General features: G+C 42.7%; 1 protein-coding gene across 1 annotated transcript; it reads left to right on the forward strand.

The window, feature by feature from the left end:
• The first annotated feature begins 1,836 nt into the window (after positions 1-1,836).
• LOC135260845 (ankyrin repeat domain-containing protein 33B-like) lies at positions 1,837-20,162 on the forward strand. The gene is made up of 5 exons (XM_064346473.1): positions 1,837-2,859; positions 13,556-13,685; positions 14,454-14,594; positions 15,555-18,475; positions 19,618-20,162. The coding sequence occupies exons 1-4, from the start codon at positions 2,449-2,451 to the stop codon at positions 16,412-16,414; spliced, it is 1,542 nt and encodes a 513-aa protein (XP_064202543.1). The 5' UTR covers positions 1,837-2,448; the 3' UTR covers positions 16,415-18,475; positions 19,618-20,162.
• The last annotated feature ends 399 nt before the right edge of the window (positions 20,163-20,561 follow it).

The raw sequence follows: 20,561 nt of genomic DNA on the forward strand, positions 1-20,561 counted from the left end.
AGTTAAATCTTACATTTTCACTCATTTTCAGTTTATCTGTCCATTTTCCCATTACCCTACCGCACCGCAAACCATAACCGTACTGAATGCAGCATTGCTAATTGGCAACTGACTTAACAATGTGGGTGATTGTGGAGGTGAAAAAATGGTGACCCAAGTTATTGGTTAATCCAAAAGGTCATTCTGGGTGAAGGTGCTGTACATTCAGATGCAACTATTTACAGTGCATTCCCAGTGCAGTGACAGTGGAGTCAGGCTGCTTGACTGCCATCTTCTCCAGGATAAATGCAGAAAAACAAAAATCCATTGTGCTGGAATCAACAAGCCATAAGCAGCTACTTGTTTAAGGCTCCCATTCACACCAAATGCAATGGCGTAGTAGTGCTGGTATTTTCCTGGAGTCAAGTGTAGTGTGAAAGAAGAAATCATGGTACTATGACAATGAAAAAATAACAATGAATCAACGGAGACACAACAAATGGTAAACTCACTGTCTGATGGCGATTGTCATATCTGCTGGATCCAATTATCCTGCTATTAATACATTGTAGGCTTCTAGCTGTGCCAATGAGAGATTAAGGTCACATTCAAACACTGGGAGAAACCTTGGGAGAATCTCTCTGAGAATATTTAAAAGTGACTGATATTAAGTCGGACACTAAAATTGCATAAAATGAAGGACCAGTCTAGTTTGTCGCTCCAATGACCAGCTGTCTCTCCCAGTACGGCAGATCCTAAATGGAGCTTTGCTTCTAAGAAAAATCTTCTGAATTCTGGCGAGACCAGTGTAATGGGATCTCTCCCCTCTGGAAACTGTTTGAAGCAATACATCCATTCAATGAGGGGGCGCTGCATTTGTGTCTTCCAGACGAGATATTACATTCCTGACATGGCTCCCTGTCAATATGTTGAAAAGAGATAGGCTAGTTGTAACCATGCTAGCTGAGCCAAATTCCAAATCTGAGCACCGAATCATCGCATACTTGGATCAACAGTTGGAAAAATTAATGTTTGGGGTTCTGATGGAAAGCTTGGGCTTGTGTCCAACCTTATCCAAAGCGCCAGACACCAAACACAGCCCCCTGTTTTCTGTTTTGAGTCAGGCGGGTCCCCAAGTATTAAAACAGCTTGGTGAATGCAACCTGGTGCCTTCAGTTTAGGTGAAGTGATAGTGCTAATTTATTATGCAAATTCTTAATTTAAAAGATTGTGTGCACACAGATTTTGCCTGGATAGGCATAAGGTTCCCTACTCTAATCAGTTAAAACTTCCCATGGGACATGTATGGGGATCAGTCATACATGAATGCATGGAATTAAAAAAAAAAAAAAAAATTAAAGATATCATGGTAACTGAATACAGAATTGCTGGTAATTATGCGACCTAAAACATTCTTTAAAAAAGGTGAATCTTTAAATCCTTGCGATTTTATTGAGCTCTCTTAAATTGTACAAATATGAGCTGCTTGATTGAGCCATGTGTTATTTTAAGTGTGCACGTATACCAGTAAGAAATTACTGGACTAATAGGTAAATATTTACTTCAAGGAACACTTGGCCATTAAGTCTTTAAATTTTGGGAACTGAATGGCTTTCCTAAGTTTTAAAAGGCATTTTTGCTTAGATTAAGAATGCAAATGCATACAGTAATGTGTGATACTTTAACTCCAGTTAAATATTCCTGGTACAGTTGCCTATTAAGTGAAAATGCAATCTTCTCAGAGAGTTAACGAGGGTGCTGGAGTCTGTGTGTGTGTCTGTGAGAGAGAGAGAGAGAGAGAGAGAGAGAGAGAGAGAGAGAGAGAGAGAGAGAGAGAGAGACTCTAAACGGATTATAGGGCTATAGTTCAGCAAATGCTTCTTTATCTGTCAACGGTCACAGTGGACGTAGCAGTTTTACTCGTGCTATAGGCTATTCTTTGAAAATAATTCAACTAGCACGCAGTCACAATATATTACTAAGTAATGTGGCCTGGAATCTTAATATTGAAGAGCCAACTTCTTGACAAGGAAGTACAAGAATTTAAGTCGAAAATATTTTGTTACGGGTGCTGGATATTTTAGACATTTAAATTTATCAATTTGTATCACTTTTAAACTTTAAAAAAAAATAGAAAACCACGAAATCCTCTATGGATTCTTTAGTTATGTCGAAAATCAGCTGCAAGTGGTCCTACTACAAGGAATAAGACGTCTGTCCATGTTTCAATAATCACGTTTGAAGAAACTTCAGATGAAGGATATTTCAGATGAAGAATACCGACTTTAAAATTCCGATCACGTCGAAGCTTTACCACATCGACAGCGACATCTCATGTAATCAAGTCCGTTCAAAGCTGTACTATTTTTCTCAACACCGGTCCTATGGTATGCCTTATTTAGAGGTGACCAGGACAGTCCAAGGAGACTGGGATTCGTGTGCTAGGCTGTTCTTGCACTCTGTGGTTAAATGGTGTTGATAATGGACGACGGAGACGGAGGAGGATCTTCTTCTGTCAAACTTAACCAAGTTCAGCCAGAAAGTAACATCAAGGCGGGGGCCGAGGAGCATGACGAGTATTTGGGATCTTGTGACGCTGGATATGACGACGACGACGACGACGACTATGATGATGTCTATCAGGAATTTGAGGAGTATGAAGACTTCTCCGAGTTACCGGATGGCAGGAGTATCGCTTCGGACGACTCTTTCTATCCGCCTGATGACAACTTAGCCTTCGTTAGATCTCCGAGTCCGGAGAGTCCGGCACCTCTTACCTTTTTCCAAGCGTGTTGTAACAATAACGCCATAATCGTCAAAATCATGATACGACAAGGAGTGACTGAGGAAGAAGTCAAAGAGACAGATAAAAACAAAAGGGTAGGTATTAATAGCAATTAATCTTTAGTCTGCAAACTTTACTTGCCCGCTTTGTCTAATAGGGTTAACACATCATTGATCGACAGGATTTCTCTTTGCAGGAACGTGGAGGGAATTTTATGCATTGACCGAAATCTTACCTATTTCTTTGTCCCTAAAATGTACGTAACAAAATGCCAAGTAGGCCTATATACTAATGCTATGAATCATGTGAATTTCTCATTCTGTGCAGTTTGCTAGACTTCTCAGATCGACAGTAGAGTAGCTGTGTGCACATCCAACCAGTATTTGGCCAGGTGCAGGATAAAAGTACATGTGAAGATTGAAAGAAAATGGATATCCACACAGTGGATTACAGCTCCCAATACTTTATTGACCAAAGAAGCAGAAGACCAATTACAAGATGTTCTTTTAGCCACTAGCATACTTGGGCACCATTAAATGGTCTAAATGAGGAATTTGACATGAAACCTTTTTTGTGATTTTCATTCTTGCCCTCTTTTCCAGTGCCCTAGTATGCTAGTGGCTAAAAAAAAAACATCTTGTAATTGGTCTTCTGCTTATTATACCTTATTATTCTTATATGATATGTAAAAAATATTTTATTTGTTGTTTGTTGGTATGCCGTTTGATACTTTTTCTATTATGTATCTCTGTATTTTTCTATTGTGGTATTATTAAATGTTTGTATATGTATTTGCACTAAAAATGTTTTTTTAACCATATTATCGAATGGCCAATGTGCTATGGCCTACTTAATTGGCTGACAGTGATGCCGATGTGATGTCATTGGCTTACTGCCTATATATACCTTTTTTACCTGTCATGTGAGTCATTTGCCTGATGAAAACCATGTTGGGTTGAAATGTTGCTTTGCTTCTTTAGTCAATAAAGTATTGGGAGCTGTAATCCAGTGTGCGGATATCCATTTTCTTTCAGACTTCTCAGATGGCTCATTGTAATGACCATGCGGTACTGTAAATCCTTGGCATTTATAACCAAAGGATTGACCCTGACATCACCTGTGTGCCTGGTCAGGCCCCAATGTACAGTTTCAGAAGTCGTGAGAGTTCGGCAGGACAGTAGCACGGTAATGCTGCTGGCTCATTCATCCTGCTTAACCTGTGAGTTCCAGGGTAGGGATGCTCCCCACGGTCTGGGATCGATTCCTGCCCGTGGCAGTTCTGACTGGCTGGCAGAGACAGATTGGGGCAGGTACTGTAAGGTCTGGTCTCTCAGCCTGCAGCCTACCTCCCAAGTGTACAGAGGATACTGTAGCAATTAGATGAATCCTCGCATAAAATCTGGCATTTAAAATTAGCAGAACGTTGTTGTTGGGTTGTCATATTTGCAGAGCTGATCCAGTGACTTAATGGTAGGATGCTGTTGGTAATTAATTAGCATCGCTACTATATATATATATATATATATATATATAGGTCATATGATACGGTTCATACTGGAGCTCAAATTTATTAAGACATTATCAGAGTGCATCACTTTTTCATTCATTAGTTCAGCAGACGGCAAACGTAACTGGAGACAATTTAACTTTTTACACTTTGAAAAGGGATTAATGACACAGATTGCAGAATATATTTCACTTTGAGGTGTGGCAGCAGGGGTTTTGTAGGTGTAAATTAATTAAAGGTACGTTTCTGTTAGCCAGTTTTTTTCCCGCTCAGAGAGTTGTTAAGGCATGGTTTAGCTTGCCAGGGGGCATGCTGAAGAAGCTGAAACTCCGGGGGTCAAAGAGACCAGATTTGATTGACACAGTGCAAAATGCTGTCTTGACAGCAGGGAAACAGATTAATCTTGATTAGCTGAATAGCTTATTTTTGTCACACGCTCTTAAGTTCTTTAATTCATTCTTAAGGACAAATATTAAGAATATTAAACTGTAAATATTCCACACAAAAGTCAGTTTTTAATTTAAAGCGCCATATACAAACAATATAATAGGTTACTTATCTAAAATGTAGCAAATTGCAATAAACAAAGTTAATAATTACCCATTTGGTTATTCGCAATTTGTATGGGAGAGTATTCTTTATTGCCCAGACTGATTTGCTTTTGAAAACCACATTTTTGTTTACAGTGAGAATGTCAGATACGTGGTCCATTCTTCAGAGTTACTATGACTCCGGCTCCACTTAAATACAGATATGAATAAAGCAGTGGTGTATAAATAACAAAGTAACGCCCAGAATAGATTGCACAGAAGTACGCAACTTCGATTTGAAGAGGCTATGATTATAGCAAGAGGCTGCGCGGCGCGCAGGTGACTGACAATCCCGTGTCGTGACGGTGCCACACCTGTCGTCCTCGGGTGGCTGAAAAGGAAACCACTCAAAAGTGGTCTCTCGCTCCATCTGTGCTCTCACTTATCTAGGAGGGGCAACCCTGAACGTAAACTCGCACTTAGTGAAGCCGAACTCTGATGTTCTTGCTGAAAGAATGTCACAGTCATGCATATGTATTTCAGAATATTACATATTGACTGGCTAAGTCATGTTGCATGCTGCTTTCGGAATAGCTACTATGGCGGGTTAGAGTTAGTGTGGTATCGTTATTGTTGGAGAAAGCTAATCACAAAAAATAGATAAGCAAAAAACACGGAGCACTGAGAACACGTAGCCAAAATAAATAAAATATAAATGGAAGAAAGGATTTAAAAATTCACTGAAGGGAACAGTTTTAGGGCACACACTTTTCTGGGAAAGAAAAGTAGGATTTATTTTGTCTTCTACAGTTTTTCATTACACAATTATTTTATCATGTTTTGTTTGCGCTATGGCAAGAGGCTGGCACTGCCACAGGCAGTTGTTTTGTGCTGCAAAACATCTTCTTCCCAGAGGGCCACAGTCATGCCCGTTTCCCAGCTCTTTGTAAACTACTTACACTTAGAAAAAGGCAGGGAGCCTAGATGGTTTTTCAGTCAAAACACTGTTTTGTTGAATCAGATGAAAGTGTGTGGCTGAAAAGAAAGTTTTAAGACACACTTTTTTTCCACCAATAATAGTTGCAACATACATAAGTGTTACAAATATACAAATAAAATGATAAACAGTAAACAAAGCATGTCTCAAGGCTTACACTCTACTGTGTACTGGTGAACTAATTGACCCATTCTGCGAAGGGGCTTGCAGTCCAGATTTTCATAAACGTACTCTTCAAAATTTAACTCACAGTCCCATCGGCACCAATTTCACAAGCATTACTGAACCATGGCCTGCTGCAGTCATCCCTGAAAGTAGTTTCCGGCACGACTGCAAACTGCCTGGCCGGGCCGTGGCTGCTGGAAGCTCAATGGTATGGTGAGAGCAGTTAAGCCGCGGGACAGATGGGAGTTGGGCGTATTGTTTGAATGGGAGCAGAAGCGGGAGCAGTAGCCGGGGTTAATCCTTAAAAAGGTTCACTCAGGGGCCTGGAACCATAGAGAGCGCAGGTCAGAGAATCAGTTCGTGTTCTGCCATTTCCCCCCTAAGCTCACTGTACAGTTATGCAGATTGTTTCACACTAATGCAACTGATGTTTAAACAAATAAACAAAGCAACAAATACATATTTTCTTTGCTTTCCAACCAGCAGGCACATCTACACCGGTATTTTAGGCATGATGCAAGTCAACTGCAAACCTCCACAAGTGAATATAATTTATATCTTTGTGTATACACACACACACACACACACACACATAAATGTATGTGTTTGAGAGAGAGATCGAAATATGTGGTGTTAAATCAATTCTCATATCAATGTAGTTGAATTCTTATAATCTCATTTGGTTTGATATACTGTTGAATTAACTGATGCTAAATGAACACTGAATATTTCACTATACACACTGCTGCTGCAGCGGTCTTGTGATATCTCAGGACTGCATGGGCGTCGTGTTTGCGATAGCAACCAGAGACACAGCGGACAGCTGTGCTCCAGTTAAACCCACTGACCTGGTTTATCCTTCTCTGACTCACGCCCCCACGTCTGAGAGAGATGCCAGCACGCGGATATCGCCCCCTGCCCACACTTTATGCGACATGACACAAACCGTGCTGGCCCTGGGTCCCGACCTGACGGGACAAGCGGCTGTCGTCCCCAGAGGTGACCCGCGCCACGTCATGGTCTCAAACGCCAACGCGTGCGCTGGCAGCAGCGTGGCACTGTCCAGATTAAAAATGTCCTGCACTTGCAAATGCAGCAGAGACATGCAGTGGTCTACAATGTGAATTTTAACTTTGCATTTGTGGTCTTTCAGGATGTAAATGTGTAGCACCCACATTATTCGTCACACTGTTCTACACAATGTACTACACTCACAACAGTAGACACTCATATTTAGAATGTACTGCGGTCACAACAGTATAGTTGTGCATTAATTTTTTTATAATCTAATGTAGGCTCTTCACTAAAACACCCATGCAGTGCTGATGCAGCACAGAAGTACAAGCACCCTACGTCATCTGCAGGTGCAACTAGATTCATGCAGCTATATATATATAATTCTGCTAGTGTGCTGTTGTATTATCTGTGATTTCTCGAGCCATTTTGGCTCTTTATCTCTGTAGATATTTGGTGTTAATAAATTAATTGCACTGAGGAGCGAACAATGCGAGAACTCATCCTTCTTATTCAGTCACTGCTCTTTTTGACATCTGTCTGACATTTTTGACGTGGCTGTTCATTTCCCACTCTTAAGTGGCTCATGGCTTGATGAGGGACTCGACAGAGGATGTCAGGCTAAGTGTGTGAGACCCAACACAGGAGAATTTGTCCTAAATGGCAACCTGCTCCAAACGTGATCATAACTACAGATGTCCTTATCCGGAGTCTCACCCTTTACTCTCACCCTAAAAATAATCCTAAATACAATTGCACACTCACAGATATAGCCCCTTTTGTAAAGACACTGTCACAAAGATGCTATTCAGGAAAATAGGAAAACAGGAAAATGGGTTAGTAGGGGAATAGTGGACCTGAACAGTCAACAAAACCAGCAAGTGGGGTACAAAAAAAATCTCAGGAGAAACCTGACAGTGACTGTCACAGAGTCAAGAGTTAGAGGGCTGCTAGGAGTAAAACGGAGAAAATTCTGACCATTTTGTGGGCCTACTTAATGCTATGGTGCATGAAGCAGGTGGTTGGCTTGTCTCCAGGAGCCAGGAGGTGGTGGGTGGAGAGGTTGAGGGGATCAAGTCCTGGGGTTGCAAGGTCTGAAAAGCATGGATGATTGGAAGCTGGATGGGTCTGCATTACACAGGGCCCCCTTTATGATCTCTACTACCTGTCAACTTGGAAGGGGGAGGAGGATTAGGTTCTGCAAATATTTCACTGAAATGTCTTAGTGCACCTTGCCCTAAAGCATGTTTTGGTATGCAAATTTTTTAAATTTCCAACTGCCTTTATAATGTTCATGCATTCATTAACTCACGCATTCATACGTAGTGCAGAAGACAGGGACAAAGTGGAAAATTAGTAGAACAATTCTGTTAGAAAAATGGTAAAGTATCCTACACTATTTTACATTCATTACCCACAGGATCTTTGGGATTCTGGTTAACCTAAGGTTTATGAAATTATCTTGCATTTGAGGTTTATAGATACATATGTATGTCAGTCAGGGCACAAATCAATTTTTCAAATTTTATGGAAACATGACACCCTTCAAATGTAAATTACATTTTTCCCCCACCGATAAAACAAGTTTAACTTAAACATGCAAAGAAGTAACCTAATTACACCAATGGTGAAGTTTTATAGTTATAGATTTTTCAGTTTTTCTTTGTTTTTGTATTTTTGTTGGTATATCTTCATATTTTATTTTGAATGCTGTTGTCTTTTCTTTCACTACCTGTACTGCCTCTTTGAAATTTGACTGTGGACGCGCTTCTGCTCATTTAAATGGATAACCGGTGGAGCTTAGCCTTGCTATTTTAAGGGGCGAATAAGTGACTGATTAGCCTGACCTGTGACGTGGTGGAGGTGCAGATAGAACACAAGTGAGAAGATGGGATATGCAAATTCCTCAGTTCTTCTCTCACCTCATTGGTCACTGTGGTAACCTCATGACATTGTTATCAAGGTTATGTATTGCTATTAATCCACCAAATTATCCAATCACCAATCACCAAATCAGATGGGCGATCACATAACACCTGACCTTTAGACACTTATTTTGAGTTGTCCATATTATTTCCCTGCAGGTGTTAAAAGGAACACTGTGTTGTTTCCTATCTGGGTGTATTGTGTGGCACATTTCATGGGTTATGATCCAGTTCTGTGAGTGAATGGGAGATCAAATTATCTACACAGATTTCAGCTCTCCAAGTTTTTATATGCATTTATATAAAAGTGTGGCACATTACACAGCCATAAAAGTACTGCACATACCTCTGTTTCTGTTGCTATGGTCAAGCTGTCTGGATATTTTCACTGTCCCGCTGTTGTCGCTTGTTTGAGCTAGGAATGGCTGTGCTATGGGCATCACACAGTGTCACACTGTGGGGTCTGCAATCACTGAGGCTGAAACGTGTCTCTTCTGCCCATGAGAACGATGGCCACAGGGTAGCAGCGCAAATGATGATGACGATCATCAACATCATCATCATCATTTTACAGACAGGCCACGAGAGAAAACAGCTGCAAATACTTACGAAAGGTCTATAGTCTTTTTTTCAGAAAATCTAATCCCACAACTATATAAATATTGTGAATTCCCTAACTGTTAAAATAACTACATTCATTTTTCAGAGACTGATAAATAGTAGGCCTACATAACTCCAGATCCTGATAAATAGCATATGCATAACTGTGCAAAAAACAACTCAGTAAAAAAAAAAAAAGTCAGAGGTATTTCAAAATGAAATACAGTGGCAGGTCTGGTTATGTGACCAAGCACAGGCTGAGTATATGGCTCCAGGGTGTTTATTAGGTGTTTGGTATGTCCATCTGAATACTTTCCCTGGGTTTTTGTTTTTCTGGGAATCATTTTATGTGCCCTGGTATGAACTGTCAAAGAATGGAATGCCCTGGGCAACTGTAGCCCATTAATAAAACACTTACAAGCTGTCTGGCACACAGCGAGCATGCTTTCAAAGGAAATGTTTTGAATAACTTGGTCACTTTGATCTTTTAGTAACATGATTTACATATTACAGCTATGTCAAGCTTGCACTCTACCGAATAGTTATGCTTGTATTTGGATATTAATTTGGCTCAGTTATTACAGAGGGGGATCTTGCAGTTTTGTATTCTCATAAAGCATTTAAATAAAACACTACTGCATGGGCATTCCGTATGCAATACAATATTGTTGATTAATGTGCATTGTCCCAGTTAAATAAATAAAGCCTAGCTAAAATCAATTTGCATTACGAGCCCCTAGTTTACTTGGAGACCCAGGTTTCAAGTGATGAGTGATAAATTGCTGAATTCACAACCAGTGCAAATTTTTAGTGGGGATACTGAGATGTAATATTTATTTAATTCTCTGAATGATTTCTCTAGGCCAGAGTAGGGTCAATTGGAATCATGCCTGCAAATTTCACTAAGCAAAATTTAGTGTTTCTTGTCCAGCATTTATTGGCTGTGATTTGGTACTTATTTTATTTTCTGAAAAAATACTGTTCTTAAACTGCATGGTAATTTAGTTATGTATGTGTGACAGGATTCATTGCATCTCCCCACTGACAAGTGTAATTGCCTGAAGAATAAGCCTGCTTTTGCTCATTCTGTCAAATTAGGTTATCTGACTATTACCTGAACTGCATGCTGATTGGTGCTTTTCAAGCACAAATCATACTCTTGGGATAAAAATAACTTTTCAAAGGTACTGGAACTGCAGTTGTTATAAAAAGGGATACTTAAATTACAGAAAGACACATCAGTAGAGAAAAGGCATGGTTTTCACATAATATTGTTTTATGTGCAGCAAGAATTCTTCTGGGACCCCTATGAAGTCCACTGGACTGTCTATTTTCAACTTAGCAAAATGGCTAACAAGTGGTTGTAGCGTCAGGCTCACATTACCTAAGGTAGGGAGGCACAATAAAGGTGCTCAGTGTCTTCTTAGCCAGACATATGAAAGCATTTGTTCCTGTTAATGCCCAAAACATGAAATCCAGACATTTACTCACTTCCACTGTCTAGAGGTCTGTTAAAACTGCAAAAACAACTAACTATATGCTGTGGATAAGATCAACAACAATGTTCGCAGCACCAGAGTGACAACTGAGGTAGAATGTACCCTGAAAAACATCAAGAAACAGAGATATTTTTTAATTAATGGGAGGTTCCACCCTGTCATTTAAGCCTGTTTTTGTAGATGAAGTCAGCCAGCCAATAAAATACATCTCTTGTGTAAGGCTTATTTTGATTATGGTGATATCTGCCAAAATGAGCACCTCTGGTTCATTGTAGTTCCTTACATAAACACGCAATGACCACAGTTGGTTGACGCTCTTTGATACGCATTACAGGAAAAATCAGTGTTTTTGTAAAGTTTCAAGACTCAAACTCGAATGTTTCTTGGTGTGTTCTCAGCCATGTGCTACCTAGTCTACTTGTACACAATGGCTGGCATTGTGCACTCATTGTGTCAGCAAAACTGTTGGATAATTAGCAAATCAGAATTCTTGCAGTGTGGACTTGTAATCGGGCGGAAGTTTTGTGCTAATGGGAAGCAGGTGTCGTCACGGCGACTGTGGTGAGCATGTCGCCAGGGTCCGATTAGGAACGATTAGAAGTGTGAGGAAGGCAGTATAGCAGTCAGAGGCGTGGCCAGAGAAAGAGCAGTAGGCCAGTCTTCACCTTGGGGACCTGCAGGGATTCATTCGGCAGGCTGCTTCAAAGCTTCAGATGAGCTGGCGGTCTCTGTAGGTTGCCAGTTCAGAGTAAAATGGGAATTTACTGCAAGTTCATCTGTTGATGTGACACCTTGTTTATTCTGGCAAATCTAGTGCACACACAGACAGTACTATTTTTAATTACAAAAGATAAATAATAGCATCCGTATTAAAACAAAATTTAAAGAAATCTATGCTGGTTCTGGAACATTTTTTTTTTATATCTGTAACATATTTTCCAGCACAGATGTTTCCAGAAAAGAATTCCTTGCTACAGCAACATGTGAAATATAATTGTTAAGATTCCCATCCGTAGATGATAGCCCCCAGGTGTCCTTTAAATAATACATTCTTTTTTCAGTAAAGGTAATGTTCTGGCAGTCTCATTCAAGTCTGTCTTGTGGGAAGTCATTTAATATGATTATCTGATCAAAATCCAACATCAGACGCGATACGTACCGCATTTTGTATTAAAAAAAAAGAATAAAAAAAGCGATTAATATGAATCACGGCTGCCTGAATCGGAATGAGATTGAATAGCAGTCAGCAGATAAAAATGTGCTGACCGTGCGAGCGGAGCTTTTTTCCACTGCAGACAGGGGCAGTAGATGGCAGAGAAACTGCAACAGCGTTCAGCTCAGTCCCCTCCAAACACTTTCTGAATATGAAAACCCTCAGGTTAAGATGCAAGCATAACGCTAGCTGTCTCCTGTTAACATCTTTAATCTTCAGACAAAATATTCTGTTGAGTTTTTTTTAATTTTACAACTATTTAGTGCATTAGATTTTTTTTTTTTTTTGGTTTTAGCTTCATTCACCTTTGAACTCACTTTGCCCTTTAGCCTTTGCGGTATGTGCCTCAACAATATCAAAAAAAGCCCTGCTGTGTCAGCCAGTACATATAAGAATGGGTTGTTTTCTGTACTCATTGTTAACTTGGAAGAATTTTGAAGCCTGGCTTCCTCTGGACAATTCCAGGTAAAACAGTTAATCTTAAACTCTCATTACAAGTCCAGATAACTGTCGTGCCATACATAATGCTGTGTTTGATTTGTCCAGGGGTGGGCTATTCCTTGTACGCAGGTTTTTGTTTCCAACAGTCATCGTGCCTAAATGAGCTAATTAGCTGTATACACCAACACTGATTCACTTGTAGATCAGATTACAGTAAAACGTTTCATGTAGTGGCACAAAAACAGTCATCAGCAGTCATTCATGCACTTATCAAGAATTGTTGTAAAAATTTCAGATGTTGTAAGCGTTAGGGCTATTTCAGTAATTAAAGCCGAATGTTGACATGAAAACCAGAAACAGATATGGCCCTCATTGCCCCCCTCTGATTTAGACCAGAGCTTCAAAGCTCTACAATCAGTATGAAACAAATGTGCAGATATAATCTATATTATTACTATGTTAGTCTAAAACCCTTTTAGAATAAATCAGTAAGATTCATAGGCTTACCATTTTGAAGGATTTTCAATAAGGATTATGACCAGGGAACAATTTTCAGCGCTTAGCATATCAAACTAAGTTGACATCGACCCCAATGTTCAGTAAAGGCTGTTCTTCTACTCCGTGTGTCTTTAGGGACCAATCTGATTCATTTAAAGAGGAAAAAAACGATTCACATTAGAGTGCAGTTTTTAAACATTTTTTCTCCATGTGCAAAAAAATCTGTTTTATAACATCAAGAGCAGCATCCTGCTAGAAGACACATTAGGCGGAGGAACATACCTTCACAGCTGTACCTGTCCGAAGCCTTTCTTTCGACTCTCTGTCCTGATTAGCAAGCTTGCTGGTGATGAGGAGCCGACTCCTTTAACCTCACTCTCTCCCCCTCCTGGGCTCTTGCAGACGGGACTCATCGTGGCCTGTTACCAAGGTTACGTGGACGTGGTCATCGCCCTGGCTCAATGCCCATATGTGGACATAAACTGGCAGGACAACGAAGGGAACACAGCCCTCATCACCGCTGCCCAAGCAGGTAAGCTGAGAGGATCTCTATGGCCACAGCATTGGTCCGGGAGGGAGGGTTTCAGTCTGCAGGATAAACCTGCGATCAACAGCGCCCCCTCTGGTTAGGTGGATGGTGCGGCAATGGTACAGGACTACGTTACCATGGTTACGTTTGGGTATTCCAGACTGGAGAGAATCTTCAAAGGATCGTTACAACACTGCCAGAGCATTAGCTAAAGTAATGCTTTATATGTCCTGCACTCACTCCATCAGTGTTAGCATGTGCCCTTTTCCAAGCCTAAAGATTAAAATTGCATGTTTATAAAGCATCTAATTGTCTTATATACAGTACCTATTCATTTCATGGTGTTTTTGAGCAATCAAAGCGCTTTAATGACTTTCAGAACAAATAGCTAAATTACCATGTGCATGAACTCCCTGTGCATGACCTATAGTATGAGCCCTTAATATGCGCACAGTATTCCTTGATTTAGTTTTGATTAAAAGAGAGCGATTTATCGACCTCTCCTCTTCGTTAAATTTTCATCAGCTGGATTAATGGAAACAGCCACGAAGAGAGAGCATTGTAAGCACAGCAAGAACATCAAGAAGTCACCGTTTAAAGTTTGCCCCGCAGTGGCCTGGATCAGTCCGTTTCAATCAGAAGCGCTTGCCCTGGACGTGTGCGTTTGCCCTCTGGGGTCTGTGCTGAGTTTATGGAATCGGACTGCGGCTCTGGCGTTCCCGTGCTGTTTCCCCCGTGTGACTCACGCCTCCCCGCCTCTCCGTTCCGCAGGACACGCCATGATCACCGGCTACCTGCTGAGCTACTTCCCGGGCCTGGACATCGAGCGGCGCAACTGCCACGGCTTCACCGCCTTGATGAAGGCCGCCATGCAGGGGAGATCGGCCTGCGTGCGCGCCCTGATGCTGACAGGCACGAGCCGCGCCCTCGCTCTCTCTCTCTCTCTCTCTCACGCGCGCTCTCTTTATGTCTCTCGCCCACCGCGTTCCACGTGCGCTTGCATTCCTTTAGCGGACTCTGTATGGCAGCAGATATATACCTGAGCAACACCTGTACAATTCTATTTACAATCGAAAACAATAACAAAGGCTTTCCATTTAGAAAGAAAGGAAAAGCAGATTAGGGGCAGGGGCATTATAGAAGTTCATTAAATTTACACTTGGATAAATGGCAATGGTTCAGACGGGTCAAAGAGATTATCCTCTATTTAACCCAAAATGTCGAATGTGAGGGTCGAATAGGTCTCCAACAGTGTTAGTCGAAAGTGGAATAGATCTCTAGCCTGTAAGGAAATGGCTGAACAGTGTGTGTTAAGGACTGAATAGATCTCTAGCCTGTAAGGAAATGGCTGAACAGTGTGTGTTAAGGACTGAATAGATCTCTAGCCTGTAAGGAAATGGCTGAACAGTGTGTGTTAAGGATTGAATAGGTCTCTAGCCTGTAGGGAAATGGCTGAACAGTGTGTGTTAAGGATTGAATATGTCTCTAGCCTGTAGGGAAATGGCTGAACAGTGTGTGTTAAGGATTGAATAGATCTCTAGCCTGTAAGGGAATGGCTGAACAGTGTGTGTTAAGGATTGAATAGATCTCTAGCCTGTAAGGAAATGGCTGAACAGTGTGTGTTAAGGATTGAATAGATCTCTAGCCTGTAAGGAAATGGCTGAACAGTGTGTGTTAAGGATTGAATAGATCTCTAGCCTGTAAGGGAATGGCTGAACAGTGTGTGTTAAGGATTGAATAGATCTCTAGCCTGTAAGGAAATGGCTGAACAGTGTGTGTTAAGGATTGAATATGTCTCTACCCTGTAAGGGAATGGCTGAACAGTGTGTGTCTCGGGGTGTCCCCTGTCTGCCCCCCCCCTCCCCCCGGCAGGCGGAGACGCGGACGCGCGGGACTACGGGCGCAAGCTGACCTCGCGGGAGTGGGCGCAGTTCACGGGCCGGCACGAGACGGCCCGCCTGATGCTGCGCCTGCTGGCCCAGCCGTGCGCCGAGCAGTTCTGCGACTCCTACCGGCCCGTCTGGCCGCCGCTGGCCCGCCTGGTGGCCGAGGCCCGCGAGCCGCGCGGCTGCGGCAGGAAGCTGTCGGAGAAGCTGTGCGGCGCCTTCTCCTTCACCCTCAGCCTGAAGACGGACCCGCAGGAGGACGGCGTGCTGGACCACATGGTGCGCATGACCACCGGGCTGGCCAGCCCCTTCGTGGCGGTGGCCTGCCGGACCGTGTGCCCCGGCAGCCCCCCCTGCGTGGGCAAGCGGCGGCCCGCCGTGCAGGAGATCCTGCGGCGCCAGCGGGTGGAGCAGCTGAGGAGCGCCGGCGGCGAGCGTCTGGACGCCTACAAGCGGCTCTTCCAGAACTCCCGCGTGATGCTGGTCCCCCGGCGGCGCGACCGGCGGGCCAGCCTGCAGCCGCAGGCCCTGCGGGAGGCGGCGGAGGCGGCGGCGGCTGCGGCCGCTGGCACGGCGCTGGCCCTACGGCGGAGCAGCTTGCTGCCGCTGCACATGCTCCGGCGAAGCAGCGTGCGGCCCGGTGCAGTGGTGCCCAAGCTGCGCGTTTGCAAGGCCCCCCCGTCCACCTACCAGCCCGACAAGCCCGCCCGCAGGAAGAGCGGCGCCAAGGAGGCCTGCTTCCTCCAGGTCCCCAAGTGGAGGTACAAGGAGCTGAGGGACGAGAGGAGGAAGGCAGAGGAAGAGGAGAGGAAGAACCTGGAGATGTTCTACAGGAGGAAGAGGTGAGGGCACACAGAGCCGGACACGCACGGGGAAACAGGAAGTGCACAGGGGACAGGAAGGGATAATCCCATCAGCCTTTAGCGGTCTATGAGAAACAGGAAGTGGTAGTATTGGCAGCGTCCACCAATGCTGAGGAAACAGGGGGAAAAAACAGGCTCAACAGTATTCAGCTGTGTAAGGGAAATGGGAAGTGGTGACCTCAGCAGCTCTCGGCTATGCACAGGAAACGGAGCGGGATTATCCCATCGGCTGATGGCCATGTGCAACAAAGTGGATGCGACAACCCCCTGAGCTTGTGCAGGGACTGTGAAAGCTGCCGAGCTGAGCCATGGCTTTCTGCAAGAATTTCATGCATTTAATATTTGATAGGAATTTATTTTGCACAGGTAATAGAGTGGAAAGAGACACAAGACGGTAAGAGTAGCATCAGACACAAAAAGTCCAGAAACCAGAAACTTGAAATTTTCATTGATATATGGACATACTGATTTACATTTGCTTGTTTTCAGGTAGGTCTGTTGCACTACATGACCATTTGACCTGATTTGCATTTGACTGAAACAGGATTTGAACTGTAAAGTGCAGCATTATCATTTTTTGCACAAGCTATTTCGTGGACACTGCAATATGAATTTGCCCTTGGTTTATTTATTTATTTTGGTAATGTGTAGCCTGCTTCATTGAAAGATGATATATTGCAAATTTCAACTCTTGATAGCCTTTACTTGGCCATGACTGTTATTAATGAAAGTTCAGGGTATTTTACAAAGCTGATTTGTTTGATATTATTGTACCAGTATTACACACTGTGCATATTTATCACACAGACTGAAAGCTGAATGTAAGCCAATATTGTGTTTACTTAATAAGATCAGTTCTCAGAGCTAACGTGATTTGGTCACTGAGGTCTTGCACTGGACAGTAATGTGATGATTTTACAGGGATGCTTAGCGACTGAGTCACAGCCAGTGGAGGAATATTAATGAAAATCTTCCTGGGTTTGCGATGTCCTGAAATGCAACATGGTGTCCAGTGAGCAATATAAAACAAAACAAAGCACAAATCTGTGTGATTTCAAGATAAAAAAGTTAGAAAGACTAAAAAAAACAAAAACATTATCAGTTCCATCCATAGCAATTTGATGAATGTATCTTAAAGCACTTCAATTAATCAAGGTTTCCAAAATAAAAATTTTATATTTTATATTATATTGTGCTTCCTTGCTTTCTGAACTGTTTACGTACAGAGAGTCTAGCTGTGTCAACGCAGACACCAGCAATTCCATCACTGTTAACGTTACTTTATGAAATATTTCTGATATTCGGCAGAGTCTGTGCACCAGTAATAATGCAGCAGCCGTAAATAAGCCCAGTGCACAGCTCCGGTCGTGGCAGGCTTCCGCCGTTTAACTTCACGCAGTATTTATGGAGAGCAAAGCGCAGAATGTTTTACATGCAGATGAAGAGGCCTCTAAAAGATGAAGGCGAGACCAGCGCTCCGGACTGAATGAGCTGTGACTCTAATTTACAGCCGGTCCCCCGCCTCTCTACGGGGTTCCGCGCGAGCACCGGTCTTCAGGGGGGAACCCAGCTATGGGTTACCGTCCGGGAGGCAAACCTGAAATGTCTGGCACAGACCTCTGAATGCGACGCATTGCACTCGAGAGCGTTCCTCCCCGAGATGGAAATCAGAGAGAAAGGAGAACACTGCCATCCACAGAGGAACAGCAGCGCTGGGTCGATGTTCGTTTTTTGGAAGACTATCCACAGGGTTGTCATTTTGATATAAAAACCCTGCTGTGGCTTTTAAAAATAAAGACGCTGGCATGTCATGAAAAAAACAAAAATAAAACACTTGAGAAGACCTAACAAATGATGTGTTCGGAAATATTAAACCTAACCGTCGACCGAGCATAGGCACTGAAACGATCAGATTTGGGACCGCATAGTTTCACATCTGACCTCATACAGGATGACTGAAGGTGGTGTGGAAAAGCTGCTAGTGAAACACATCATTTGCCTCCTCTTTGAATAAAAACTGAATTGCACATACTCTACATCAGGGGTGCTCAATACGTCGATCGCGATCTACCAGTCGATCGCAAAGGTAGTATTGGTAGATCGCATGAGTACCATGGTGGTTGAACGTGACACTTCCCAGTTGTCTTTAGGCAACAACAAAACAAATGTGCATAATTTTTTTATTCTTCAGTCATTTCAATGTACTTTAAAACGTATTTTTCTAAGCCTAAATTTCCCACTATAATAATTCACCCGAACCGTCTGGACGTGGTAATGAGAACTGTCAGTTAGCTATGATTGACAGACCGTGCCCCGTTACCATAGCTACCCCCATGCTACGCTCTCTTTGGGAGACTGAATTTTCACAAGCTAGCTAGCTTAGTAGTATATCAAGAATCGATAGATAGCTAAGGTAAGGACGTTGACTTATATCCAATTATAATTTTTGCTATCTAGCTAGCCAAGTTAAGATAAAAGCACAACTATAACGTCCTCATAAAAGCAAACTAGCAAGCTAACGTTATCGATAACATTGCCTTATGAAAGCAAACCTCCTAGCTAGCTAACGTTGACAACATGACAACTTTCTCAACCGGTTGAAAATAGGACGATGAATTTAAAACGCATATTTCTCCAAAAATACAGAACGGACATATTTAATACTTTGCTCATTGTGTTTCTTCAATGCCTCTTGTGCAAATAGCACATAAAACCGAGAAATTGTGAAAATCACCATGGTACTCCTTTAAAAAAAATAGACGTCAGCCTATCATCCATCCCGTCACTTGATTGATATAGGGCAGCCAGTTAGATGACATCTGAATTTTTCTGACACTTAGGTCACTGCGCATGCGCAAACAACGGCGCCAAGTGCAGCAAAACTAACAAGCTAGTCAGTCCAAGTACCGTTCCACCATGACTGATGAACATTTGGAAGTGTGCTTGAGGCTGGCTGTCAGCAGCTACTGTCCGGACTATGTATCCCTGGCTGATTCAATTCAGTGCAAGTCATCAGATTAAACTCAAATAATGACAAAAAAATGTACATAGTTAATATGTACCTCAATATATTTGTAAATAAATATATGTTTTGCATTTTTGTAGTGGGTAGATCATTTTGACTTGGTCATTTTATAAGTAGCTCGCATGCTGAAAAAGTGTGAGCACCCCTGCTCTACATGGAAGACCTTGAGCAGCACATAACTAAATCAATATGCAAATAACGGGGGATGGTTTCCCTTTAGAACAGCTGAGGTTTGCAATAGGTAGACAGTGGAGACTCACTGATCTTTACAGTATGTGTATAGGCTGCTACAGCAAGCGTGGTAGGTCCATCCAGGTGATTTAAACATCAGTTCCGCATGAATTACAACACTTATCTTACCCTTATGCCTCTCCAGCAACACTGAGGTCTACTTATGCACTACAAAACCAGATTCACATGTATATCAAAGAAGCCCATTCAGTCTCACGGCAGCTCACAGAGTCCTCATGCAGGCTGCTTAAACACCGACTGGAGTCAATCACCACTCGTCCTTAACTCTGACTTTCAAATAAACGTTCAAATCCTCAACGCAGTTTGGCAGGTTCAAGGATCGCTGAAATTAACATTATAAATGGTGCGTGAATTCAAAAAAAAATGAAAAAGATTTGACACTAGAAAAAACTAAAAAGGCAATTGTAAACCTAGGACAAGGGAAAAACTCCCTAGACTCCATAGAGGAAGAAGCAACCAGACTCAGTAGGGGAAGCCCGTCCCCCTGAGGCCTGCATAGGGTGTGGGTACTCAGTGACCAGGCCTTCATTAAATCTTAGCCTAAGGCTTAGGCTTAGAAGGATCATCTCCTCCCCCCTCCCTTCCCCCCTCCTCACACATGGCGGGGGGGAAGCGCAGCGGTGTCCTTGGAGAGAGATGGTCCCTCCTGATAGGCTGTCGGTAATCAGCTGACCGTGCGTGCGCCTTTGCCCGCTCACACCTGGCGAGCGCACGGGAAATTCCGCCAGAAGGACACCTGGGCCTCGCGCAGGGAAACATGCGGCACGCGCCGCCATGCAACTTCCTGTGCGTCGCAGGAAACGCACACTCCGAACGCGAGCACTACGCTCTGAAAAACAGACTGCGTCATCAA

This window comes from Anguilla rostrata, chromosome 8, assembly GCF_018555375.3.
Source record: "Anguilla rostrata isolate EN2019 chromosome 8, ASM1855537v3, whole genome shotgun sequence".
Lineage (NCBI taxonomy): Eukaryota > Metazoa > Chordata > Actinopteri > Anguilliformes > Anguillidae > Anguilla > Anguilla rostrata.